General features: G+C 46.0%; 1 protein-coding gene across 1 annotated transcript in view; it reads right to left on the bottom strand.

Annotated features, from left to right (window-relative positions):
• The window catches only part of LOC114667381 (complement C3-like), a 59,287-nt gene extending 32,344 nt beyond the window's left edge, over positions 1 to 26,943 (bottom strand). The window contains exons 1-16 of the mRNA XM_028822658.2: positions 26,806 to 26,943; positions 24,845 to 25,055; positions 24,589 to 24,751; positions 23,077 to 23,147; positions 21,567 to 21,655; positions 19,120 to 19,202; positions 16,001 to 16,088; positions 13,499 to 13,601; positions 13,249 to 13,369; positions 10,290 to 10,405; positions 9,757 to 9,903; positions 8,988 to 9,200; positions 4,954 to 5,157; positions 3,425 to 3,580; positions 2,765 to 2,894; positions 1,984 to 2,055 (exon numbers count right to left, since the gene is read on the bottom strand). Of these exons, the coding sequence (XP_028678491.2) occupies positions 1,984 to 2,055; positions 2,765 to 2,894; positions 3,425 to 3,580; positions 4,954 to 5,157; positions 8,988 to 9,200; positions 9,757 to 9,903; positions 10,290 to 10,405; positions 13,249 to 13,369; positions 13,499 to 13,601; positions 16,001 to 16,088; positions 19,120 to 19,202; positions 21,567 to 21,655; positions 23,077 to 23,147; positions 24,589 to 24,751; positions 24,845 to 25,055; positions 26,806 to 26,882 (2,044 nt within the window). The 5' untranslated portion in view covers positions 26,883 to 26,943. The remainder of the gene's footprint in view (positions 1 to 1,983; positions 2,056 to 2,764; positions 2,895 to 3,424; positions 3,581 to 4,953; positions 5,158 to 8,987; positions 9,201 to 9,756; positions 9,904 to 10,289; positions 10,406 to 13,248; positions 13,370 to 13,498; positions 13,602 to 16,000; positions 16,089 to 19,119; positions 19,203 to 21,566; positions 21,656 to 23,076; positions 23,148 to 24,588; positions 24,752 to 24,844; positions 25,056 to 26,805) is intronic.
• Positions 26,944 to 27,404: the final 461 nt, after the last annotated feature.

Here is a 27,404-nt window from a genome sequence, read left to right as displayed (position 1 = left end):
TTACACAAAGTTATTGTCTGTCTGTATACCTGCATTGTTATCACTCTTTAATTTAATATTGTTATTATCAGTATGCTGCTGCTGGAGTATGTGAATTGGGATGAATAAAGTATCTATCTAATCCTGCCTACTATGCCAAATACTATCTATCTATCTATCTATCTATTATATAGTGCCTTTCACACTATCTATCTATCAATGCCTTTTAATATCTCCCAGTTTTCATATTTTTATTGTAGACATGCAATATCTATGTTGGCTCTGTCCTCATTGTTATCAATCCATGACCTTTGGGTATACTCTCTTTAATTTGACTTTCATTTTACGTTTATTCTTATTTTAGCCAAGCTTGAAATTTACACTGCATGAGGTCGCCATCCATAGATGCCAGTGTGCTGTATCTGGCATCCAAGATGAGGAATTCTAAGGCCAGTTCTATGCTGTACTAGATAACGTCTTCAAGAGTCTCCCTTCCTACTCGAGTTTGGTTTCTGTTTCAATTTCTCTCTCATTTTATCTAGATTTGCTGTGGTCCGTTTGTGTCCCTGGACCACCTGCAGTTACCCAACATCTCCTAAACGCTTGCCTGATCTCTAAACACACTGCTGATGGCACAATATAAGAAGCGATTGATTGATGACATGCCTTGATCTTGTAATTGGTTTCTTAAGCTCCTGACATTGTGGATTTTAGTGTACAACAAAGAAACTGCAGAGAGCCAAAGCCCCATTTCACAGTACACTTGGGCTAAACCCCAGGCCATCTTAAATTCAAGTTACAAAATGAAAACCGCTCCCCATTTTGGGTGTTTAAGTGAAGGCGTTAAATTAAAGGTCAACTTTGGTGCCACAAGCCGCTATAAAGACTCATTAGGCCTGCATGCACTGAAGTAGAAGCTCCTGTCACAAAACTCAGTTTCCATCTGTAAGTAAACTTCTACGTCTCCCAGAAGTCTACTTCATATCTCTTTGTGAATGAATCCACTCACAGCCCGACAACACAGGAATTAAGAAATGTGTTCCCCGTGACGTGTCCATCGCACCTGATTCCACATACGCCCTTAGTAAGGACCACGTACGGAGCTGGGGTACGGTTTGTTTCCTCAGTAATCGAATATGCCCTAATATGTTTGTAAATCTTAGCTCTCTTTCAGCTGAAGGCCTATTTAAAATGCTAGCGAGACCCTCTCTCAGTTTTTAATACTTGTATTTGTTATATATTTGGCTTTTTGGAGTCAGTCTGCATTTTCTACATGAAACAAAAGTCCTAAACAACCTGCTCTTACACCATACGTAAGTCGAGTATGATGGTGGTTTCAGCTGGCATCGTCAGCTCCGTTGAACAGGCCCTCGTGATGCTTCTTCCCCTGCACAGCACTAACTACAATGTAATAAAATGCTACCGTCTGTGTGTGGGCACCTGCTCCCTCTGGGCAATCTGATTGGTCGGTTTGCCTTTGGTCTGATTGGTCAGGTGCTCAGTCAAATGTGATGGAGGCAGCTAGTGTCTGGCAAGAGAGGTTGCCACAAAAGAGGATACCAAGAAAGGGCACAGCAGGAATGCTGAGAGTCACCATAACACGCAGAATACAAATGGTGTTCTCACACTGGGTAAGGGGGCCCATCCAGTATTGGTGGGAGTCCAAAAGCAGACAGAAGGTAAGCCGTGAGCCTCGAAATGTCAAAGTCGGAGAAGTAAGTTTTAGAGGAATGCGACAGAGAGGAAGCGCCGGCAAAGACGGGTGGAGACACAAGAGGATAAGGAAGTAAGGCTTAAGACAAACACCTTAAAAATGTATTCTAATAACGCAGGCAGTGTCAAATATTAAATAATGAAGCTGAGAGAAGCAGCAATGGAGAGACTGAAATTCTTATTGTAAAAACTCTATACAAATTATCAAACGTCCAGACATTAGTGATGTCTGAAAAGCCCCTAAATCGGCCTTGTGTCATCTTACTGCTGTTCTCTCAGCACCATACTCACCCAAACTTGTCTTCTCTGTAACCAAAACCAGCGAGCGCCGTCTTCTTTTGGGAGGTACAGGGCAGTGGGGATCTGTGGAAACACGCAGTTTAAATAGAGTTGGTAGGCAGAGAGGGATTCTGTATGTCTCAGCCATCTTCATTCTCTATTCAATGAAGCAGGAATAATAAAAAATGTACAGTAGAACCGTAATGTATGAAAATGGAACTTTTAAACTTACATTAACTGGGCAGTGGAATATAAAAAACAACAAGAATAGAAAAATGACAACCAGAGCAGCGCTGATTTGGCTCACTCTGTATGTCTTAATGGCTCACTGCATTAGAATTACATAAACTGGCACACCTGACCCTGCTGTCGCCTTGCGCACAAAGTATACATAATAACTTTAACGTTCCTGTGTCCACTGGTAGACCAGAGGTTTCTTTTAAAGCAGAACAAAACCAAATATGACAAGCCCAAAAGACATTCGGAAAATATGAAAATGCAAATCACTGCACACCCTTCATCTCCACGCCATACTGGACAACTGACCGAAGACAAACACAGCAGGCAGACAGGCTTAGCGTCTTTATCAGTGCCAAACACAGACGATAGATAGATAGATAGATAGATAGATAGATAGATAGATAGATAGATAGATAGATAGATAGATAGATAGATAGATAGATAGATAGATAGATAGATAGATAGATAGATAGATAGATAGATAGATAGATAGATAGATAGATAGATACTTTATTAATCCCAAGGGGGATTGTAGATTAGACATCAGCCTCACCGTTCCGAGATTCTGTCTCAATGTCAATGCTTGACTTGAAGATCAGGCCGGCGTCTTTGAATACCCCCATGTTGTTTGCTCCACTTCCCGGGCTACAGCCAATGTCATTTTTCTCAATGTGATCCCAGATCTGAAAGAAATGAAAACAGAAAGCAATGACTCTCATAAGATACTCTCTGTCTGTCGTCCAATAATTGAACTGCCATTATGACAGAGAAAGTCACAGAGGAAGGTGGGAGTAAGATGGAGATGCTGGTTTTCCTCTGCTCTGTGGTCCTGGGTTTCTATAGGGTGCCTACAATTTTGTGTATTGGATGAAGTTGGCATAAAGAAGGCCATCTGATCGATGCCATCAAATTATCATTATCATTAAAAACATTATGATGTTTTTAGCGAGGGTTTGAGGAATCAAGAAGGTTACATTGGGCTGAGCGTGGGTTTCCTCCCACAGTCCAAAGACATGCTGTGAGGTGCATTGGCAATCCTAAATGGTCCCTAGTGTGTGTGTGTGTGTGTGCCCTGTGGTGGGCTGGCATCCTGCCCAGGGTTTGTTTCCTGCCTTGCGTCCTGTGCTGTCCGGGATTGGCTCCAGCAGACCCCTGTGACTGACTGACATTCTTCATCCCTCTAATGCCTGGCCTGTCGTCTGTTGTTACTTACCTTTGTCTGCGTCAGTTTGTTCTTGTTGTTTAAAACAAACACTGCCTTGTCCACAGCCACCAGCCCCACCTTGGCACCGGGGTCTCCTCTAATTTTGAAGCCAAAGGGTTTGCGTGGGCTGTACGCTTGTCCACCTCGCTCTGGAAGTATTTGAAGCTGCCCATTGGAAAAAAGAAAAGAAAAGAAGAATTCTGGGTGATCACAAAGTGTAGGAGCTCCTGTCCAGCGGCTCCACATGCTATGCAAAGAAATGAGTCTGAACCTTCTGCCAATGACCACTGGACTCTGGTGCTCAGTAAGAAAGAAATTCATTAAAACAATTCTATCTAACTGCACACGAAAAAATACTTGTGTGTTCAAATAGATTCTTTATTTTGGTAAAAAGTGAATACATACTGTATATACTGTATATACAATGCACAGAGTAAAAAATAGAAAATGATTTTATTACTCCTGAGGTGGGCTGCTCGGTGCGCCCATAGAAGAAGGACGGAGGCCAGCAAGGTCCTGAAAGGGAGAAATTAGGCAGAGCTGCCCAGAAGATCCAGAGTCTCCTGCCCCCTGTCAGAGATGGAAGCGATGCCACGGTGGATCAGCTAGGGGTCGACAGAATGAAGCGTACGGTCAACAAATAAGAAAAGTACGAGTAGAAAAAAGTTCGGTGAAATGCTGGCCATGAAAAAGGAATTGTGACTCTCAAAGCCATCAGGTCACCAGACAGAGATCAGGAGGAGATCAATCTTGTTGGTCAAAGTGTCCTCATCCTCATCTTGGAGGAAATTGGGAGTCTAACCAGAAGAGGACATTTAACGCCCCCCCGACCCCAGCCACTACGCTTTTGAGTTTTGGTGCAGTCAGACTTTTCTGGCTTGAGATGGAGAAATAAGACTGGAGAGGGTGTCAGAGGGGGCGCGAGGGGACTGGCGTTACCCCAGCTGGCACCTTAACTCCTCCGCAGGGCCCGTTGCTTATTTGCTATTTGTGTGTTTCCCTTTTGCTCATCACAGCCTTGTGAGATGATGTTCAGTTTTTGCACACCATGTGAAATGACTCTTGGTTACGAGGGACGCCCCTCACTGGATGGTTTTACAGGTGCCAGTTATGGAAAACACAGAAATGACTCCAATAAAGAAAGAAACGAGGAACAGAAGTCTAAACATACACGGTACATCTACTAAAATACTGTGGGGGGCTGGCACCCTGCCTGCGGTTTGTTTCCTGCCTTGCGCCCTGTGCTGGCCGGGATTGGCTCCAGCAGATCACTGTGACCCTGTAGTTAGGATATATATAGCAGGTTGGATGATGGATGGATGGATGTACTCAAATACTTTCAAAAATTTAAGGGGGCAGAATAAAAAAAATGGCCCATTTTAAGTGTCACTATGTTTAGAGAAACACAAATAGAGAAAAGCTTGGGTTATGTATGAACCTTAAATACTTTATAAAAAGCAAAGTCACTCTTAACAAGAACAATGAAATAAGCAAGTGAATGAAATTTCAGGGGACTCCTGATCCTCTGTGAAAATTACCGTGCCCATGCAGGAATCCTTCACGTCCACCCAGACTGAATCGGACACAATTTCTCTTTTACCACCAGCAGTCACGTAATAATAAGCCACAACGCGGAAAGAGGGGATCATCTCACGGGTAACGAGCAGGGACATCGTGACAAGTGACTGTCCTCTCAGTCTCTCCTGCCTGCCCGCTTTCAGAAGGTTTCCTTTGTTTATAATCTGCAGAAAGAAAACAGGAATTAAATTGTGCTTCACCGTCATCATGGGGCTCAGGGTGGAATGTCTACAATAAAAGAAGGAGCTCATTTGGGTTTAGATTACTACCTGAAACAAAAGGTCTTAAAAATAATACAGGGAAACCACCCAAAGTCACTAACATTAGGGCTCTCTTTTTACATTAATATCTTAGACTTCAAAGAAAGAAAGAAAGAAAAATGGAAAAAGGGAAAGAAAGAAAGAAAGCAAGCAAGCAGATCTGCAATGTCTTCTCAGAGCTCTGACTTCTTCTACATGACGCTCCTCATTCGGCCTTTTTAATATCAGCTTTAAAGGTTTAGTAGTGTGAATGAGGGCGGCGCGGTGGCGCAGTGTGTAGCGCTGCTGCCTCGCAGTTGGGTGATCTGGGGACCTGGGTTCGATTCCCGGGTCCTCCCTGCGTGGAGTTTGCATGTTCTCCCCGTGTCTGCGTGGGTTTCCTCCGGGCACTCCGGTTTCCTCCCACAGTCCAAAGACATGCAGGTTAGGTGGACTGGCAATTCTAAATTGGCCCTAGTGTGTGCTTGGTGTGTGGGTGTGTTTGTGTGTGTCCTGTGGTGGGTTGACACCCTGCCTGGGATTGGTTCCTGCCTTGTGCCCTGTGTTGGCTGGGATTGGCTCCAGCAGACCCCCGTGACCCTGTGTTCGGATTCAGCGGGTTGGAAAATGGATGGATAGTGTGAATGACTGCGGTGGGCTGGCGTCCTGCCTGGGGTTTGTTTCCTGCCTTGTGCCCTGTGTTGGTTGGGAGACCCCCGTGACCCTGTAGTTAGGATGGATAATGGATGGATGGCTGGACAGTGTGAATGATGTGTTTCCCCCAATGCAGAAAGTTCACCGTAGACTAAGTGGTCAATGAAACACCAGTTGAGTCTTTGATGTAATCAATCCAGGGATTATCCTTTCTAACAGGAATCATTCTTTGTACATCCCAAATTTTTGCCTTGTTTTATTGTGTCTTGTGAGGAGCCATGTTTGAAGAGCTTTAGACGGCCTGGCAATACGTGTGACACAATGAGAGGAGATAAAGAATGGTGGCCGTTTCCGGTCTACCTACTGTACCCACTCGCATTGCTTTGGCAGAGGGTGAAGGCGACAGGGTTGGACTGAAACTCAGCAAGCTGTGAGCTCAAGTCCTACAGATTCCATGGAGACCTGGGGCCTCATGTATAAACGGTGCGTACGCACAGAAATGTTGCGTACGAATGTTTCCACGCTCAAATCGCGATGTATAAAACCTAAACTTGGCGTAAAGCCACGCACATTTCCACGGTAACTCATTCCTTGGTGTACACAATTTCTCCGCCCGGTTTTGCAGACTGGCGGCACCCAGCGTCAAAGCAGTGCTACTGTTCCTGTGTGCTCATCCTTTCTTTCTTAGCTCCACATCCCTGACGCGGCTTTATAAATACACTGAAATTAACTGCATATTGTTTATTAGTGTAATGCATCTGATTGTAATGAACCTGCAGCAATATAATGGGCCAGGGAACAGCCATAGTATTCCAAATACCAGAACTGCTTTAGCATTGTAACTCTCACTGCATCTTGTTCTTCTTTCAGCTGATCCCGTTAAGGGTTGCCACAGCAGATCATCTTTTTCCACATTACTCTCACTGCACCACTCGGAGTATTTATATCACTGTATCTGAGTGTGAATCACAGCAGCAAATGATTGTAAAGAGAATTATCGGTACACAGCATGAAGCAGATGCTGCCTGAGCCACGGCAAAACGCTTCAGAGACTTTCCTGTACGGACTTCACGGTTTAGAAACAGTTTCATCCCAAGAACTCTAAACACACTAAATCAGTCCATCAAGTGCTCCTTGTAGAAATATTTGGACTTATAAGTACAATCACCTCACTGTAAACTTGGGATACAGTTATAATATTGCACAACCTGCGCCACTTTATAAAGTGCGTATTTACATGTGATGACGGTATTCATTTCTAAGACGAAATGCAGCAAAACATGTTGATTATATTATACAGATAAAACTTTAACTTCATTTAAATAATCTGTATTGTTAATAATTAAACATGTGAGGACACGGTGCCGCAGCGCTAGCTAGTTCAGTAATTGTTCCTGCCTTGCGCTGTATTCTTGCTGGTGCTGATGCGACACTGGAAAGATAGACAGAAATAATAATTAAACACGTACTACTAAGATATTTCAATGTTCCTTAAAAGTTTTGAAGAATCGAAGTTCTAAGCTTACAGATGGCTTCACGTCTATTACAGAGCTGATTGTGTGGCGATTGGAGAAAGAAAAGTAAGGACAGGAATTGGAGGTTAGTACGTTTGAAAGAGACAGTACTGCTGTGATAAATTATTTCATCGAAGGTCGCACACAGCGCAGCAAGCCTCTTGCGTGAGACATGAACAAGCACTGCGCCACCGTGTTCCCATGTTTAATAACATGCTTTCATTCCTATCATCATGAAAAAGATATCACGTATACATCTCAGTATTTTAATTATTCAGAGAGCTGTAATATCACGAATGTAATGGAGTATGTGTCCTGTCGGAGAAAGAGAAAGAACAGAAGCACGTAGTGATTCACACACACACAGAGCACATAGAAGATCAAATACAGAACAAAGCATTTAACATGCCACTTTAGTTACAATGGGATTTGAGAAACTAGTAAAATAAACGATTTTAAGATGAAGTTTATGATGTTCTACTTTAATGGCAAAATAAACTACGTGATTAAAGTGGAAATTTCGAGATTAAAGTTGACATTTCGTGCTTTTTTCCCCACTGTGTGCCTTTTTTTTGTTTGTACCCTAATGAGCTTTCATATGACACTCAGACGGTGGGCTACGACTTGCCTTTTCACGGCGACTTTGATATGTGATTTCTTTTTTATTTCGGGCACTAAGCGACTTTGTGAACTTGAGCCTTCGAGTTTCTCCGACACTCTGTCACTCGATCAGCTTCCTTTTGTTGATTACACCACTGTTTAAACCAACAAATAGTACGTTTTTCATTTGCCTCCACTTGGTATTCGCTGAAATTCTTATATTTTCCCCTGTGCTTTTCCCATTGTCTTTTCACAGAAGGCTATTTATATTGATTTGCATATTCAAAGAGGCGTAATTCTGGGAGGAGTTGGGGCGGACAGAAGGTGCGTGCACGTGCGTTACTTTTCACGCTGATCGGGATTTATGTAGTGGAAGAACGTGAAAGTATGCGTACGCACAGATTCCTGCATCTGGATTTTTCTGTGCGTACGCACAATCCCGCTTTTGTGCTTACGCCATGTTATAGTGTGAGTTCTACGCACGGCGTTATACATGAGGCCCCAGATCTGTGGAGCTACAAGTGGACTGCTATCCAGCACCCTACTTTGTTGGCCTTAGAAGTGACTGTAATGTCTAATGCTGCTTTTCCTATACGTCCATTACTAACTTGGTCTTGACGTTACCACGTAGCTACTGGTTTAAATAGCCTACACTGGGGTTTACTGACCTGAGAAGTGTGGGTCTGGGAGGAGGAAGAGAAGATTTTAGTCAAAGGTCATGGGTGTGCCAAGCTCATGCCGTGATCGAGACGGGGCAAAAAGTCACAGCCCACAATTTAGGAGGTGACTACCTATTTCTTAGAAGGAGATGAGCTTAAAATCAATAAGACACATCAGCTTTAATAACACAGTGGTAGCAAGAAACACAATCTGCAAGATTACAAAGTAGACGAGAGAGACACAGAAAGAAGCAATCACAGTCAAAAATAAATCATTTTAAAACCACAGACTCATCGATAGCTTGAAATTCCCAGTTTAAGGACTTACCAAATATGAAAAGTATTTAATTGTGTCCTGAGTTACTATGTCATTGCTTTGGATGTTCAAGTTGATTTGTAGATTTGCTCCTGGCAGTAATTCTGCAGCCTGGATGCCGATATGCAGGTAATTGTTAGAATTTGACGGCGTTTTGTACGGGATGGCCTCCATTCTTCCGTCCGCTTGGCGAGGCTCAGTAATCTTAGGGTTTTTTGTTCTTACCTTGTGGACAGAAAATATTTTATTACAGATTTTCATTTCATGTTCTCCAGGCTCATCACATTATTGTAGACTTTGAAAGGCTAGCACGGCTCATGTACACGTAGCCTCATTTCTTACGTATGAGAAGGAGAATAAAAATAAATAGCACAAAAATCCACAAAGTTTGGGTTCTACACGCAGTCAAGACCTGGCGGTCTAATGGCACCTCTCTAAAATGGTGTCTTTCTGTCACTTTTGACCCATCAGCGGTGGGCTGGCGCCCTGTGCTGGCCGGGATTGGCTCCAGCAGACCCCATGACCCCAGTTAGAGAGACTGACTGACTTTCTACCCATGTACTTTGGGCACTCCATAGACACTCTAGGCTTTGTCATCGTCATGGAGTTTTCTCTTATGGATGCAGAATAACCTGTCAGACTGATTGCTCAGACTACGAGGACGTCTTAAGGAGCCCAAGTTATGGAATATAAATGTGAGCTCTTTTAAAGAATACAAAGTGAGATTAGGCAACTGGTCAGGTGTGGCTCTTTAAAATCGAGTGGCACGTCTGATACGTACAGTTATGGCGAGATTCCTTCCATCCCGGATTGTATTGATGGTCATCTTTGCTGTTCCTTCACTATTTGTTCTGGCAGGAACTTTCCCGGGGTTACCTTCCACATCAACGTTTCTAGCAGGAGATCCATCAGGATTTGTTATCAGAACCTTTCAATTGAAGGGAAAATATTTATTCGGTAAAGTGAACAGGACAATTTATGAATCTCAAGCACAACCCTCAAGTCCTAGAAGATGTTAGAGCTACTTGCTACTCCCAGACCCCTTTATGATGTCATCAAGGAGAAACACTTGTAAACTTTCTGTAGGTTGCTCTCAATCTTTCAGTGACATATGGAAAGGCAACGAGTCAGCAATCGCTCTTGTGGGGCCCAATAGATCTGAGCCAGAAACCAAAGAGCAGCATTCCTCATTAAAGGCCACCATATTGCCAGATCTTGACATGCAGGCCTTCACCCCTACAGGTGACCCTCAGTGATTGTCTACGACGAGATCATCAGGGATAAACCAAAGACGCCAAGGAAAAGTCATCTTACCATCACGTCAAAGGGCATTCCTGGCTTGAAGTACTTTGGAGTCTTGGTGAAGAGAACTTTATAGGGCGTGGTGACGATCTTTAGTCCTCTCTTTTCGGCCTCCACCATATCACTGCCTACAATAAATGACAAGAATACTCGATCAGTTTGCACAGGCGGCTCTTAGAAATGTGGCCTGTCATCTAAAAGTCAATAACCAACAAAATACAGACCACCACAGTGCGTCTCCTCTTGTACCCTGTGCCATTGCACACATGCAGCAGCTTGCCTTTGCCCTACTAAGGATGCTTACAATATTTCAATATTAATTATTAGAATTTATCCTGAATCCACGATGCATTTCATTCCTAACGTTTACATCTTTTCTATCTGTCCATCTACTGTGTGCAGTTCATATATAAAACGTTGCTGTGTGTGCGAGCAATCTGATTGGTCCGTTCCTCTGTGACTGCTCAGTCAAACGTGATCGAGACAGGAAGTGCCGGGCAAAAGAGGAGCGGTGTGAGTGGAATGACGTTCACACGGCGGGTAACGGGGGTCCGTCGACCACTGGACGGAGTCGAAAAGCAGACAAGAGGCCAGCAAGGCACCTTGAAACTACAGGAACGTGATGGAGACGAAACAGCTTGAGACACACAAGGACATCAGATAAGCATAAGGCAAGAGAGAGTTTCAAATGGACTTCATTACTGGTCTTCAGTGGGTAACGGAGCTAATTTATCAGATAAGATCGCAATCAGAAAAGGATCTCCATCTTAAACTGTTACAGGAAGGCCATCAAGAAAGACACTTGATGGTTTCATCTCACGGACATGTCGGAAATGTGTTTCAAAGGCAAATGGTGGATCTTCATACACTGGCACATATTAAACCCGATTTGAAAGATCCCAGTTCTTCATCTGAGTATCAGACAAACATTCATTTCTTGCGGTGCTTTATCTTCTTCTGATGTTTTGTATGCGGACTCTCGCTTTGGTTTTTCCCGATGAACCCTGGTTTCTGGTTAGCCATTGCTAAAGGACGGGCTGGACTCATTTGTTTTGTACTTCCGGTGTAACTGGCTTTGACCCCTTCTGCGTTATTTAGGACCTGTTCTTTGGATTGCGATTTGAAGTTTTGTAAAAACCCATTTTTGCTCTTTTCTTCTTACCTTTCAAAGATCCTTTTTGGAACGATCTTCTGTACATATTTACATCTAAAGCAACATTGTTTGTACTTTGAACTGAAGTTTCACAGTCTCTCTCTTCTTCATTCGGGACATGTCTGAGGTTTAACTTTGAAAGTCTGGGCCTCCTTATTGGGCTTGTGCAGATTGTGTGCTGCCTGGGGTGAGGCCCTGATCGGTTTCTTTTTTGTTCAGTTTGAGCATTCAACCCATTTTTGAGTCTTGTTGTTGCAGGAATTTTAACAGTAACAATGTTGGGTTAGGTGGCACGGTGGCGCAGTGGGTAGCGGTGCTGCCTCACAGTTAGGAGACCCGTCTGGGTTCGCTTCCCGGGTCTTCATGTTCTCCCCGTGTCCTCCCACAGTTCAAAGACATGCAGGTCAGGTGGATTGGCCATCCGAAATTGTCGTGAGTGTATGTGCATAAAAAAAAAAAATTCTGCATTCTGGGGCCCTTAAAGCGCGTCCTGATGTTTTTAGCGAGGGTTTGAGGAATCGAGAAGGTTACATTGGGCTGAGCGTGGGTTTCCTCCCACAGTCCAAAGACATGCTGTTAGGTGCATTGGCAATCCTAAATGGTCCCTAATGTGTGTGCCCTGCGGTGGGCTGGCATCCTGCCTGGGGTTTGTTTCCTGCCTTGCGCCCTGTGCTGGCTGGGTATGCCATGGCAGAGTATAATCCACACAAACCGCAGATCGAATCAGGAGTCTTGACACTCAAGAATTCCGAACATGTGGTTAGAAATGCCACATCAGGTACCTTTAGAAAGTTTGTGTTTTGTTTACGCATCGCCGATTTGTTTGCCCAATGACCGTCACTATTTTGGAGCTTTGTATGTGCCTTCCTGTGGTGGGCTGGCGCCCTGCCCAGGGTTTGTTCCTGCCTTGTGCCCTGTGCTGGCAGGGATTGGCTCCAGCAGACCCCCGTGACGCTGTGTTAGGATTCAGCGGGTTGGACGATGACTGGCTGACTAATATTTAGTGATCATATTTGATAAACTTTAATTATGAACTACGGTCCCTTTGGTTCTGCCAGGTTGAGGACACCGACAGGCTGCTAGTGAATATTAATAAGAAACTGGGATTAGGAACAAAGCCTGAAAACGAGGAGGGTCTGAAGACGTTAAATCAGCTCAAGCAAAGCACCAAATCCCAACTGACGTTCAAAAAACGAGTAGTGGTGTATGAAATGTAACAAGGTGTTACCCCAATAAACCGTTTACAAGAATCGCACCCCAAAGCCCTAAGCGAGTTCAAACCTGAGCGGAGCTGTTGATGTCGTGTGTCACCCTAACCTGTGGGATAATCCCGCTCAGCAACGGGCACCACGGTGGCATTTGTAAAAAATCAAAATGGAACGGCGTAATAACAAAAAACACGAGGATAAAACCTATTTATAAGAATTCTTTGCATTTCTATAGCGCTGTTCTCCCTGCTCAAAGCGCTCAGCAATTGCAGGTGAAGGGCCCAACAGAGCAGAGTGCCTACTGGCATTTACGGGATTCGAACTGCCAACCTTCCGATTGCCAGCGCAGATCTCCAGCCTCAGTGCCACCACTTCACGTGTTTGGAATGCAGGTTTATGTCAATAGACGTACTCTTCTGGTAATTTCTGTTTAGTTCTTATTGAGTTAAAAATCTGTCTGTCTGAACTGCTAAACTTGACTCTGGGCAGGCAGACATTATTGGATTCATTATGACACCGTTATTAAAAAGACAAGATTTAAAAGTTCTTCAGGAAGTGAATCACACCACCGATTTAATTGCGTGTCGGGGTTCACCAGGACGGCACTTACCAGTGGATGTCAAGACGGTGGCCGAGATGTAAATGGACTTATCGATAAGCTGGTTGATGTCCGGGAAGGCACTTAGGATCTGCTGTCTCGTGAGGCGCGCTACTCCTCTTCCGTCTTCAATCTGCAAGCAAATGGAAGCAGGTGACCGTCAGAGCCTGAGGTCCACAGCGTTAGGCACTGCTGCTGTTTGAACGTCAGACAGGACGGGGACGACCTTTCAATGGTCACATGTTGTGCCCGAGTTACGTACTTCAATCCTCTGCAGGGAATCTGGGAAGCTTCTCTTCTCGTCATCCGCCAACACTCCAAAAACAATGTATCCGTACCCCAAGACCTTGTTTCCATAAAGGTACCTGGAGAATACAAACAGAAGGCAAATCACGTAACAGAAATGGAACAAAGCTAACAGATCAGCTCCAATGTATGGAATACGTAATACCAACCGGGGGCCATCCTGAGTGGCAGAGCTGCTGTGCCCACTGACCTCAGTAAAACTTTCTTTGAGTTTCCTAAAATAATTAAAGGGGCTTGTTGCCCCGTCTCACAACCGCATGTTCAGTGATTCCCTCACACGTGTGCAGCTCCAGACTAGCAGACATGTTCTTTCTTGGACATTGCATGGATATACAGGATATATAAATTGTGGCCGGGCACAGACAGGCGGACATTGTTTTGTCACCCAACACACGTTTATGAAACACTGTATACAAACGGTGCCCTGTGCCGCAGTACCAATCACCCCAAAGTCCAGGCACCCAACCCAATGCCTCTTCTTTGTCTCTGACCGCCTCCACTCCTCTCCTCCGCGCTCCATCATCTTCCACCCATCGAATGGAGGGAGGCGGCCCCTTTAATAGTCACCCAGATGTGCTCCAGGTGCCTCCCGACAATCTTCTGCTGGCACTCCCCAGTGTGGTGGAAGTGCCGGCTGTGCACCCAGAAACACTCCTGGTGTCCCCTGATCGTCTTCCTCCCAGAACTTCTGGGTGTGGCAGCTGTGGTCCAGGGCTCCATAGGCATTGGGGTGCCTCCTGGTGGTGACCACGGGCCCCTACAGGCTCTGTACACGTGGTCCCCATAGGCACCAGGGAGGTCGCCCCCTCGTGGTCTGGGGGAGGCATAAGCCCTCCTCTGGTCCTCTTGGGTGTCCCGGCCGGGTCACCCCCCCCCAGCCACCTGTGACAAAATGTCTAAATATATACATACTGGTCAGACACATGGAGAATGGGAGGCAGCTAAAGGGCTTGAGTGAGGCCAACACGAGTCACAGCGGACTCTTTATCTCGCTTTCCTGCAGACCAATCACGGGATTCCACCTGGCCCTCTTGACATCACTTCTGGGTCCAAGCCTATGGAAGGAGACCTTGCCGACTCCGGCCCCTGTGATGTCACGTCTGGGCTCGAGCCTATGGCTGAAGACCCTCATGAGCCTGACCCCTCTGACCTCACTTCCTGTCCTCCACCTTTCCCCGACTCCCTCAGTTCTGTTTTGGACTCTGATTTGTGAACCTCAGTGTTATCTTTTCTTTGCAGTTTTGCAGCCAGGAGACCAATTATACGGGTGGCTGCCCCAAACCTTGCCATGACTTGTGGTCAAGTTTGTGACAATACATATATATTGTGTTGGGTGGCCAGGACGCCCACGGTGAGAGAGTATTATATGGACAGTTACTCCGACGGGCCCCCTTGGTTTCCAGTGGGACCACAAGCTATGAGCATGGGAGCTCAACCCTGTTGGAACCCGTGGCCACTGCCAGGGGGCGCATGGACCTTTCTAGGGCCTTACTTGGTCACACCCGGACGTGTGGCCGGAAGAAGATTGTCAGGCACCTGGAGTCCCCATAAACAGGAGCCACCTCACTCCATACGGTGGCCAGAGTCGGGAGGAGAGGAAGGAGAAGGACTGACGGCAAGAAGGGAGCGTTGTGTAGGTGACTTGTGCTCAGTGTGTGTTTGCTGGTGTTCTCTTGAACTTGTGCCCTGCCTGTGTGTGCCCGGGTTAGGGTGGTGGCAGGGCCGGATTAAGGTGGGTGCTGCAGCATTAGGCCCATTCCTGAAATAGGCCAGGATGAAAACAGATGAGAATTTTCCGGAAGCTGCACATGCACCAATGCCGAGAAGAAACAGCCCTTTTTTTTGCGCTGCAGCATCAGGCCCAATCTCATCTTAATCCAGCTCTGGGTGGCAGGACGCCCCCTGGTGGCTTACAATATGGATATCTATATACAGCATATAAATACACTTACACGGCCTCCTCACACCTCTGTGAACTTCAAAAATCTCAACATTTGCTGTTTCTGATGATTACCGTAATCACTTAAGCTTTCCAAATTGTCCTCGTAATATCTGGCTTTAATAATTTTCTTTAAGCAACATCCTATGTATGAAGATGTAAATATTACATGGTGGCTCTGAGGCTAAGGATCTGTGCTGGTATCCACGGCCAAAAAGAGATCCTACTCTGCTGGGCCCTCGAGCGAGACCCTTAAGCTGTAATTGGTCCGGGGCGCTCTGACCCCAAGGGCTATCGAAAACGAACAAATTCCTAATACAAGAAACTGTATAAGGCGAAATAAAGAACAAAAAAAATATATTAATAAACGTTCTTATTGTTGTATTACTTCCAGCCTCACACATCATAACTCTTACATATTCCTTGTTCTTGTATGGCAGGCACGTATCTGCGCTGTATGTCTACGTTTTACTTACGCGACACTCCATGGCTGGTGACAAACTGAGCAATGACACTTACGTGGCAGTGACGTCAACAGAGAGCTCATTGTCATCGACGTAGAAGAATGGCTGGCTGGGTTCCAGTTTAACTTCAAAGCTTGGCAGGACTAGGAGAGAAAAAAGGAAAGAAATGAGGGGCTTCACGCGAGACCACTGGGAATGATGGCCAGCCAGCCAGCCACCGGACTTGTCACTCCGCACTGAAAGGTGTCCAGACGTCTGGTGTCTGAGGAGGCTGTGTAGTCGCGTTCACAGAATTGACAACTGTGTTTCCCAGACTGAGGTGCCCTTACACAACGTCACGTTATCCAGCGCTTTCTGTCAATTAAGACACAAACTTCAACCATTTACACTCAGCTATTCAACAAAATATCGGAAGTGGAACTTCACCCATCCAAAATCTTTGTGCCAATCGGCCCATGGTGGCGTGTCAGGGGAGGTATGGCACTCCAGCCCAGGCTATACTGGGAGCCACCTCTTTCAGCTCCGCCTGCGGCTTCATGTGTGATTAAAGCCACCCCAGCCGTCAATGCCAGTCACCCGGAATACTGCTGCCCGCTCAGAGAGAACCAAACAGTCCGACAGTTTCTCTACCCAGTTGAACTGGGTGTGTCAAAATGGTTTGTTTCCAGTGAATGAAAGCTGAAGGCAAAAGAAAACCTTTCTGGAAACAGAGTGACGACTTATCAAGTGACAGTGACAAAGCAAATCCTCCATGCGTGTTTATTGGAGTATTACAGAGCAGCTCTGCATTGCTTTTAGTACACGGACTTCTTCTTACTTACACATCTAACCAAGGGCAGCACAGTGGTGCAGTGGGTAGCGCTGCCACCTCACAGTAAGGAGACCCGTTTGGGTTCGCTTTCGGGGAGTTTGCGTGTTCTCCCCGTGTCTGCGTGGGTTTCCTCCCACAGTCCAAAGACATGCAGTTTAGGTGGATCTGCGATCTGAAATTGTGCTTGGTGTGTGTGTGTGTGTGCCTTGTGGTGGGCTGGCGCCCTGCCCGCAGCTTTGTTCCTGCCTTGCGTCCTGTGCTGGCTCCAGCAGACCCCCCCGTGACCCTCTAGTTAGGATGTAGCGGGTTGGACGATGACTGACTGACTGACTGACCAACATGGCGCACACCAACACTCTTTGTTAAGCTGGTTGTCACCATGAAACCTCTCAATTCTAACTCTCTCCAAAACTAACCTGCGATGTACCCGTGGTTTGTCCACTACGGTACCTCCTGGCATACCGACTGGCACGTTTCATGATATTATTGTCATGACTGGCACTTCAGAGCTGCAGGAGCCTTGGCTGGGATACCACTTGGCACCACTGTGAAGAGCTGCTTGCAAAAAGTGGCCACCGGGCAAAAGTAAAATGCCAGTCTGTGTGCAACTAACCAACAACAGACATGCTTCCCGTCCTCGTGTTCTAGGGCAGTGGTGGGCAATGTGGCTGCAGGTTTTCATTCCAACCCAATCCTCGCCAGTCTGGCAGCTTATTTCACTTTATGGCTTGTTAGTCTGCAATGTAAGGCTCTTCTATCGTCGATTTTCTCCTTTCCAAGGACGTCATCCAAATGATTTGAAGTCTGTCACATTTTCTATTAAGTGTTTTAATAAATCAAACGTGACAAGCGTGATGGACACACAGAGGCGCACATCGAAACAAGCGAGACGGTGAAGTGCTGACTGCTTTTGTCTTTTACATCTTATTGCTAATAAGGAGCCATTAAAACAGCAGAACGCAACTCTTTAAGATTGAAATAAACAATTAAGGGCGGAGAACAACACACTTAATGAAATGAAAACACCTGAAGAAATGAGACCACTAAAGTGAAGCATCAAAATGTCACTTAAGCAATAAGAGCTTCTTCATCATCACCAGCAGTAACGGACTTCTCATCAAGACAACAAAAACTGCGGCCCACCAGGACCGACGCTGCCCACCCTGCTCTAGACTTCAGAAGGTCATTTTGATTTTTCAGATTGTTGTAGAATTGTGTTTTTTTTCTCGTCTACATGCTTTATTGTAAATGATTTTGGTTTAACATTCAAAGTCGAGTTCTGATGCCTTCCCTGCTATTTAAGTACTTGCAGAGATAACTGAGTTTTATGAGCTGGGGGCTCAATGCTGACGTCCTGGATGAGTGGCTGGTGGGGCAGCAGGACAGGAGAAGATGGCGGGTCCTGGTGGCGTACAAAATGGAGGATGAGGCCCGATGAGGCCCAGGTGAGCAGCTGCTAGTAAGTGAAGGCTCTTAACAACATGGCGTGACAGGCCTTCTCTTAGGCACAAAGGTCCCATCAGCCCTTTCTTTTTATTTTATTCTTCTTTATATATTTTATGAAGCAGAGTTATTTGCACATAATATATGGCTGGTGTAATGTTACAAAATAAAGTCAGTAATAACACATTCATGCTTTAAATTGTTATATATGGGGTTTTCTGCTCTGCTTACACTTAAATATAACTTACATTTACCCGCAAATACAAAAGAATTTTAATTTGTGTTTGGAGTAAGCGATACATGAGCCGCAGAATAACTAACTCCGCTTGTGAAAGGTGAGGACCAAACTGAGAACAAAACGGCCACAAAATCCCTCAAATAGCCAACCACTCGCTGACAGAAGACGTGTGTGTGTGTGTGTGTGTGTGTGTGAGGCCATTCTGAAACTCACTGGCTATGTGGACTGGGCGATAAGGGAGCTGCTCACCGACTTCACTCAGACCGTCTCCCTGACTCATTGGCTTTAATGTCCAAGTGCTGCCTTTGTGGACGTCACCGAGTCATCCAGCCTTTGGACCTTTACCTTGAAATGTGCAACCAGAAAACCGCCGCACAGCCGAGACCTCCACCCAGCTAACCAACCTGCTCGGGTCCCCCTCCGCATCGGAGACTCTACTTATGATGTGCGCTCGTCCTGTGCCATCAAAGCCGATGTCTTCAAGGAGTTCAAACAGCCTTAGAAATCAAGACTGGGATTATTGTGATCTAACATTCACCTGTCATTGCTACGTGCTCGCCCTTCTCTCCCAATGTGTGCTTGTGTATTTTTGGGTTAGGGTTAGACTGCGAGATAAAAGAACTTCTTTTTCAGGAAGCATTCAGTGTCCACCTCAAAATACAGGTTATGGAGACCACCTTACCATACTCTTTGACTTCAAATTCAGATGTGTAATTCTCCTGTGGTGTCACTTCAAATTTGGCCACAATCTTCCAGATGCCGACACTGTAAAGACAAAGGCAGCAAAATCATTTGGGGTGCAGACAAGTCTGAGGCCGAGTCTGCGAAAAGTTTGTTGTAGCTTACTTATGTCATTACACACTAGGGAATAAATCTTAGAAAAGACAGATATGAAAAGGCACTATATAATAGATAGGAAAGGTGCTATATAATAGAAAGGCACTATATTATAGATAGATGTGAAAGGCACTATACAATAGATACATAGATAGAAAGGCACTATATAATATATAGACAGATAGATGTGAAAGGCACTATACAATAGATACATAGATAGAAAGGCACTATATAATAGATAGATAGATGTGAAAGGCACTATATAATATATAGATAGATAGATAGGAAAGGTGCTATATAATAGATAGAAAGGCACTATATTATAGATAGATGTGAAAGGCACTATACAATAGATACATAGATAGAAATGCTCTATATAATAGATCGATAGATAGATAGATAGGAAAGGTGCTATATAATAGATAGATAGACAGATAGATGTGAAAGGCACTATACAATAGATAGATAGAAAGGCATTATATGATAGATGTGAAAGGCACTATATAATAGATTAGATAGATAGATGTGAAAGGCACTATATAATAGATTAGATAGATAGATGTGAAAGGTGCTATATCTTAGATAGATGGGAAAGGCACTATAATAGCTATAAACAAACATGTATTAGACAGACATGAAAGGCGCTATATAACAGACAGACTGACAGGCAGAACTTTGTCTCTAGAAGGGGTTCAGCTTTTCACAGAAGCTCAATAAATAACTCCATAAAACATTATAACAAGCCAGTACACAGAAGAACAAACTAAAGAAGAAAGTCCGCTTGCTTCAGGAGTCCCGGCCAGGCCTTCTGCTGGTCCACCGCCTTTACTATTCAGGAGCCCCAGTGGTTTCTTCAGAGACTTTTGTCGTTGGCTGCAAGTCCCCAAGTGCTCGAGTGTCACAGAGAGACGGACGCGGCGCTTCAAGTGCAGTGGAAAATCTGACACCCTGTCCCCTTGTACAGTGCAGGTGGTGGAAACAATACCGAACTTTACCAAAGGGGTACATCGGGCACCCCACGATTCACTGATGACTGTCTTTCTGACATAGTCTTAGAAATGTACTAGTTAAAGAATAGCACAAAATTCTGTACAAAAAACCAAGAACATCCCTTTACTTTTTGCAGTGTTTAGCGTATTTTAAAGGATGTCCTTTCACTTTTAGGACCTGCGGCCCCACCCTGACATCTGGCTGCTGACAGATCATTCTCGGGGTGCTCTCTGAGCTGAACTTGGACCCCAGAAGCCGTGCATCGAGGACCGCGGCCCAGCAGCCATGGGAGATGACGTCCCGAGGTCAGAGTAGCCCCCTGCTGTCCGACACCGCCTAGGAGAGCCCAATGGGGTGGGTCTGCTGGTGCCAATAATTAGCGCGCGCTGCCTCATCAAAGGGCTCACGCGCCAGGCCTCTACTAGTGCCATCTTGTGGCGGGCTTTGCTTCGCGCGCGCGCCGCTGCGGAGAGCCCGCCACCGCCGAGTCACGTGATCTCCTCTTCCCAACCCACTTTATCAGAGCAGGGTCACGGGGAAGGAGGAGCCAATCCCAGCAATCGTGGGGGCCCAAGGCAGAAACACGTAGGACAGAATTAGCGGAAGACTCCATGCCATGTTAAACCGCTGGCCAGCCACACGCTCCACGATGGACGGACTGTTACGGGGTTCTTTGTGGCGGGGCTGCTTTTTCGTTGTCTCTTTGACGTCATCGTCAGAATAAAATGGAAGTGGGTGAGCGATGTCGGGTCAGGTTAACTGTTCTGATCGTGGAGCAGTAAAACGGGATAAGCGGTGTCTTCTGGTGAAATGAAATCCATCCATCCATTTTCCAACCCGCTGAATCCGAACACAGGGTCACGGGGGTCTGCTGGAGCCAATCCCAGCCAACACAGGGCACAAGGCAGGAACCAATCCTGGGCAGGGTGCCAACCCACCGCAGGACACACACCCACACACCAAGCACACACTAGGGCCAATTTAGAATTGCCAGTCCACCTAACCTGCATGTCTTTGGACTGTGGGAGGAAACCGGAGCGCCCGGAGGAAACCCATGCAGACACGGGGAGAACATGCAAACTCCACACAGGGAGGACCTGGAAAGCGAACCCGGGTCCCCAGGTCTCCCAACTGCGAGGCAGCAGCGCTACCCACTGCGCCACCGTGCCGCCCGAAATGAAATCTGATAATAAAACATCTCTGTGTCTGCTCCATTAAGTGCGTGATGCTAAAGAAAAAAATTCTGTGACTTTAAAGTTGATCTTTTAAGATAATCCGAAAGAAACGCCAGGAGTGACTTACTTCACAACTTCAGGCATCTTGTAAGTCCCGGAGGAAATGCCATGAGGAGATGACAGCACATCTTTGCTAACGATGATTCCATCAGGATTCTGCAGAAAAGCAAAGCGAGCGACATGTTATTTTTATCGGGTTTGCTTCCTTTTGTAAAAGAAAATGAGAACAAACGCTTTAGCAGCTCAGGGGTCCTCAATCCCAGTCCTGGGGGGCTGCAGTGGCTGCAGGTTTTTGCTCCAACCCAGTTGCTTCATAAGAAGCCCTTATGGCTCAAGTGACACTTCTGCTTCATTTTAGTTGTCTCGCTTGTTACGATTTTGAACCCTAATTGCTTATTTTAGTTTTAAACAGCTGTATTCTTGGTTTTTATTGTTCCTTATTAGCCATAACATGCAAATGACAAAAGAGATTAGCATTTCTCCAGTTAGCTTGTTACCATTTACACCTGTGTGTATTTATCAGGCACTATTGGGTTTAATTAAATACTTGGAAGGAAAGTAAAGAGAATTCCTCCTCCATTTTAGCCTTCAAATCACTTGGATGATATCCTTAGAAAAGGGAAGAAAATCCAGGATTGGAGACTGTGCTGACATAGTGGAGTTAAAGCACCAGCAAGCCATGAAATTAAATTATTGGCAAGAATTGCTTTCTTATTAAGCAACCGGGTTAGAAGAAAAACCTGCAGCCACGGCGGCCCTCCAGGACTGGGATTGAGGACCCTAATGCCAGACCCGCTGGTGATGTGGCACCTGTAGTGGTAACATCTCTCCACATACAGATATCCCAGTAAAGTGAACTGGAATGCCAATGTTAAAGAGCGCTTCTAGTTCACAGCTGGACTGACACTCACCATTAGATACGCAGGTCTTACTGTCAGCCAGATGTGTCCGGGGAGAGGAGGGTCAGCCCTGCCTGAGATTTGTGGCTTTAATACGAGCCGACAACCTGCTAATGTCAGGTGAGGTGGACTCCTGTTATCCCAGACGGACATTTGTTTAAAGCAGGAAAGTACAAACTCCAGAGCAGCGTGACACACATAGAAGGACATAAGCACACCTGGCGCTGTCCTGTCACCGCTGTAAGGACAAACCAGGAAACAGAACACCATAATAATACGAAGAATAAGAATATTTCAGAATTCAGTAGGAATCCTTACAGGTGACAGACTTTAAGAAGCGAATGGCGTTCTTGGATCAGTTGCTCTTCACCTGACCGCCTGACACAATCAAGTCGCCTTCTCCCTGACCTGCTTGTGTCGCAGCTCAGTGCTGCAGTTTTACAAAAGCGTTAAGAGTTTATAGTCGTGAAGCTGGAGGTGCCAAGCCGACTCGGTCAAAGACGCTGGCACGTAACGTAGAGCGATGCCCACCTGAAGCCTTCTGTGGACGTTTTAAAGTTGACTTTTCTAAATGTCTTTTGTATCTGCACACTGAAACGCGTATTCTGTCAGTGAACACTTGCATCTTATAAAAACATTATTAATAATTAATAATTAACATTAACAGATGTCATTTACCATAACCTCCACGGAAACCGCACTCGTAGTTGGGCTCAGGTGATGAGTCATTGAAAAGACTCGGTAGAGAACTGGAAGAGAAGGAGAAATGAAAAGGTGTTATTATGTATTCATTTTTTAACAAACCTCATCATCATCATCATCATCATCATATTGCTGTTTTCTTGTCCAGAGTCACAGCAGCAGCCTGCTGAGTCGGGTGCCCCAGGCCTCCCAGTGCACAACAAGTCCCTGCAGCCATCTGTGGGCCAGGACAGTGAACTGGTGTGACCCTCGTCCGCACCGTGGTGGTCTTCTGGGCCTTCCTCACCTTCCACCTTCCTAACTACATGCCCAGACCACCTCAAGTGGCCCGCCTGTCTGTCTTTGGGGGCCGAGCTGCCACTCCTGCGTCTGTGCCAGGCCTGCCAGAGGTCAACGCTTTTAGAAAGCAAATATTGAACAATAATTGAGTAATTTCATATTTCACATATTTAACTCATGTTGCAATTTATCAACAAAAAAGAAGAATAGAATAATAAAGGGGCGGCACGGTGGCGCAGTGGGTAGCACTGCTGCCTCGCAGTTAGGAGACCTGGGGACCTGAGGTTCGCTTCCCGGGTCCTCCCTGCGTGGAGTTTGCATGTTCTCCCCGTGTCTGCCTGGGTTTCCTCCCACAGTCCAAAGACATGCTGGTTAGGTGGACTGGCAATTCTAAAATGTCCCTGGTGTGTGCTTGGTGTGTGTGCCCTGCGGTGGGTTGGCTCCCTGCCCAGGATTGGTTCCTGCCTTGTGCCCTGTGATTGGCTCCAGCAGACCCCCGTGACCCTGTGTTCGGATTCAGCGGGTTGGAAAATGGATGGATGGATGGAATAATAAAGTAAACCTTTTTTTCCGGTATAATTATTTTCTACGTAACTTCTTATCTGTTTTTTCCCCTAAACTGTATAATTGCCTCCTTTTAAATTGGGCAGTAAAACAATGCCCTGCTATTGTCTCTGTGTGTTCTTTTTTTATTGTTTCTTTTTATTTAGTTTTTTTCTTTTTTATATTGTGATACCATTGGACTGAATGTAACTGGCATTGGCAGCTGGCACCAGTCATGCACGTGTGGGTCACGGGGTGCACTTTCTACCCAGTCTGGATTCTTCACTGGTGGCAGGTAAGGCTTTATGTCGTCCCGCACCCCCAGTTACTTGACTTATTTATTTTTTGTTCTTTATTTCACTTTATACGATTTCTTTTTGTTAGTTGCGAGGTCAGCGGCCCTGGAGCAGCTGCGGGTTAAGGGCCTTGCTCAGTAGTGGGCAGCCTTCCACGTGCCAGCGCAGATCCTTTTCTTTATAAAGTGAAACGACTCTGAAATCATCAGACGACATGTCGTCGTCAGTCATCATGGCCGCTAGTCTCGGTGTCCCGTACTAACGTGGGTGAACTTGAACTGGATATGTCGGCTGAGCCCAAGTTTCTGTGTGCGTTTGTGTGCTACTGAAGCTAACGTTGGCATCACGTGGCACCATCTCGGGCTCTCACCGTTGTCAGTGGGGGTGTAGATGGTTTTGTCCGTCTGCACAAAGACGTATCCAGAGTGGAAGGACACCACAATTTCCTTCTCCAGGTTGAAGTTGGCCGAGGTGGCTTGCAGGTAGATGTACTGATTGGTGCGGGAATCGGACTTGAAATGTTTGGCAGAAATCTGGGGAAAGAAAAATGAAGAGAAAGAGCTGGAGGTCCAGTCGTCTAAGTGAGCGCCGGCCTGCGCGTCACACCACGCGTGTCACACACTCACCTTGATCGCTTTGGTCACATGGTACTGATTGTTTGCGCTCAGCTGCACTTTGTTATCTATGCCGTCAGTCGGGTACAGGGTCTGCCTTTTGGCTGGGAAGTCCAAAACACGAATTTCGGCATCGATAACACCACCAGCAAAGTCATGCGCTTCGAGAACGATGTTCTCCTCACTTTCCACCCTTATGACGTTTGGAGCTGTCAGGATGAACCTGAGAAAAGGCAGAAAGTCAACAAAGCAGAAGAGAATACGCCAATCGGCACATCACACAACTCCAGTCTCCCATGGCGTCGTCGGGAGCAGGTGGTCTAAGGTCAAAGGCCACATTAAGCGCCCCGTTAATATCCTCCTCCATCACTGTTCACCACCTGAGGTCCACCGATTCTGTCCGTGTTGGTGTCCCCTCAAACTAGCCCGTGTTCTGTGGGTCACAGGGACTGTTTACTTTGTCTCTGTCATCTCCAGACAGAGGAGCAGTTTCAGCGACACACTGCTGTCACTGTCCTGCTCCACTGACAGACTGAGAAGATCATTCCTCCCCCAAACTATGCGACTCTTCAATTCCACCAGAGGGGGTAAACGTTGAACATTATTCAAGTTATTGTCTGTTTTTTACCTGCATTTTTTATTACTCTTTAATATTTTTTGCTGCTGGAGTATGTGAATTTCCCCCTGGGATTAATAAAGTATCTATCTATCTATCTATCTATCTATCTATCTATCTATCTATCTATCTATCTATCTATCTATCTATCTATCTATCTATCTATCTATCTATCTATCTACTTTTACGAGTGCCATAGCAAAAAGCTTAAAACAGACACACGTTGACGAATCACAAACATTTGTAGCGATGCATTTTATTACGTCATGCGTTACCAAATACATTCCAACAGACGGTGCACTGCAAATGTTAACACTATAAGGTCCATGTTGATTTCAACCCCCTGTAGATGGGCAGCACAGCTAACTACAGGGATATGCAAGTGAAATCGCTCTTGAAAGCCCACGTAACTGAGAAAGGGCCGAGACATTCAAAGAATTTACTTTGCATGGTAAAATAAAACAAATGTCACAAAAGCATAAAGAAAATGCTGCACCCTCTGAAATCACAAAAGTGCCACACGGACTGTCGTCTGTACTCTTTTCTGATTTGTCGTCTCTGCCAACCTGAACCAGAGTCACGGCTGGCATCTTGTCTTGTGCCCACGTCTGTCTGCCATTTGTCTGACCCTCCTCCTCCTCCCCTTCCGTGCGTTTGGCCCCCTGAAGCCCAATGCAGACCCCATCAGCTCTGTGCTTGTGCTTATCTCTCCTCCGATCTTCAGCTGGCTAAAGGTCCACTTAAAGGACTTCACTCTTTTGATTTCTGGCCGCTTGTCCTTTCTGGAGTTTTACAAACATGAGCGCCGCTTCTCGATTTTCACAAACTTATGCTGAGTGACCAAAACAGCGCCATCGTCTTTTAGAATGTGAATTTCCCATCGGGATTAATAAAGTATCTATCTATCTATCTATCTATCTATCTATCTATCTATCTATCTATCTATCTATCTATCTATCTATCTATCTATCTAGAGCGCCACTTTGTTAAAGGTGACGTTCAGAAGTAAAGTTTACGAAAGTCTTAGCCCGGCAGTTGAACTACTTGAACACACTCGACATTTCAACTGTCCATCCACAGGCTTTCTGCACTCAGAGGGTCGTTTGAACCCCCAGCACACCCACAGGAGAAAGGCGCTATATAAACACAATGTATTTATTATTATGATTATTAAATCGAGCGGTCAAAGCCAGGTCAGGGCACGGCGAGAACATCCACATTCAATCCGGGAGAGCCGCAGATTGCCGATCGGTTGGAAGCCGCGGTTCGGCGGCCCTTCCGTGGCCGTTTAATGAAACGCAGACCTAAAACAGCGGCGGCGCAGGCTCGGGGGTCTGCCCGGGGCGGTCGTACTTACAGGGGCTGCTGGGCGGCGCAGGTGTGCAGCAGAGACAGCGCCAGCGGGACGAACAAGTGCAACGCCGATCCTGCCATCACGAGCGACGGGACTCCGGTGTGCTGGGCTCCTTTCCGGGGGTCTTTTTATGTGCCCATGGGAGTGGGCGGCCGCTTCGCTTCGTATTGATCTGTGAAGGAGCTGCAATGGCGACCTGCCAGGGCGCCGAGGGGGCGTCGCATTCCCGGACCTTCGGGCTGTTTTTGTGTCCGAACTTACTGGAAGGCAGACCTCCCGATTTTCACAGAAGTTCACGGGGCAGTTTTTTCATTTTTCACGAGTGTGCGGAGCCCTGACCTGACACCGCCAGACGACTGCCATGAAAGATCGTAACACAGGGCACAATGGGCACTGGCATAGGGGCCCACGATGTTTCTGATGCCAATGTGTCTTTCTGTTTTGGTATCAAAACAGGTCGAGTCCCCAAACAATCTCTACAAATATAAAAGTGCCAAGGAACATCTTCAGGGCGATGCCACAGGAGAACCGCGTAGGCATGGAGGTGGCAGAAGGAGCCTCAGTTGATTTAGACGCCATAAGCAGCCGCACACAGATGAGCA

The sequence above is a fragment of the Erpetoichthys calabaricus genome, chromosome 17, assembly GCF_900747795.2.
Source record: "Erpetoichthys calabaricus chromosome 17, fErpCal1.3, whole genome shotgun sequence".
NCBI classification, from domain to species: domain Eukaryota; kingdom Metazoa; phylum Chordata; class Cladistia; order Polypteriformes; family Polypteridae; genus Erpetoichthys; species Erpetoichthys calabaricus.
This window is presented reverse-complemented; position numbering and strand designations above follow the sequence as displayed.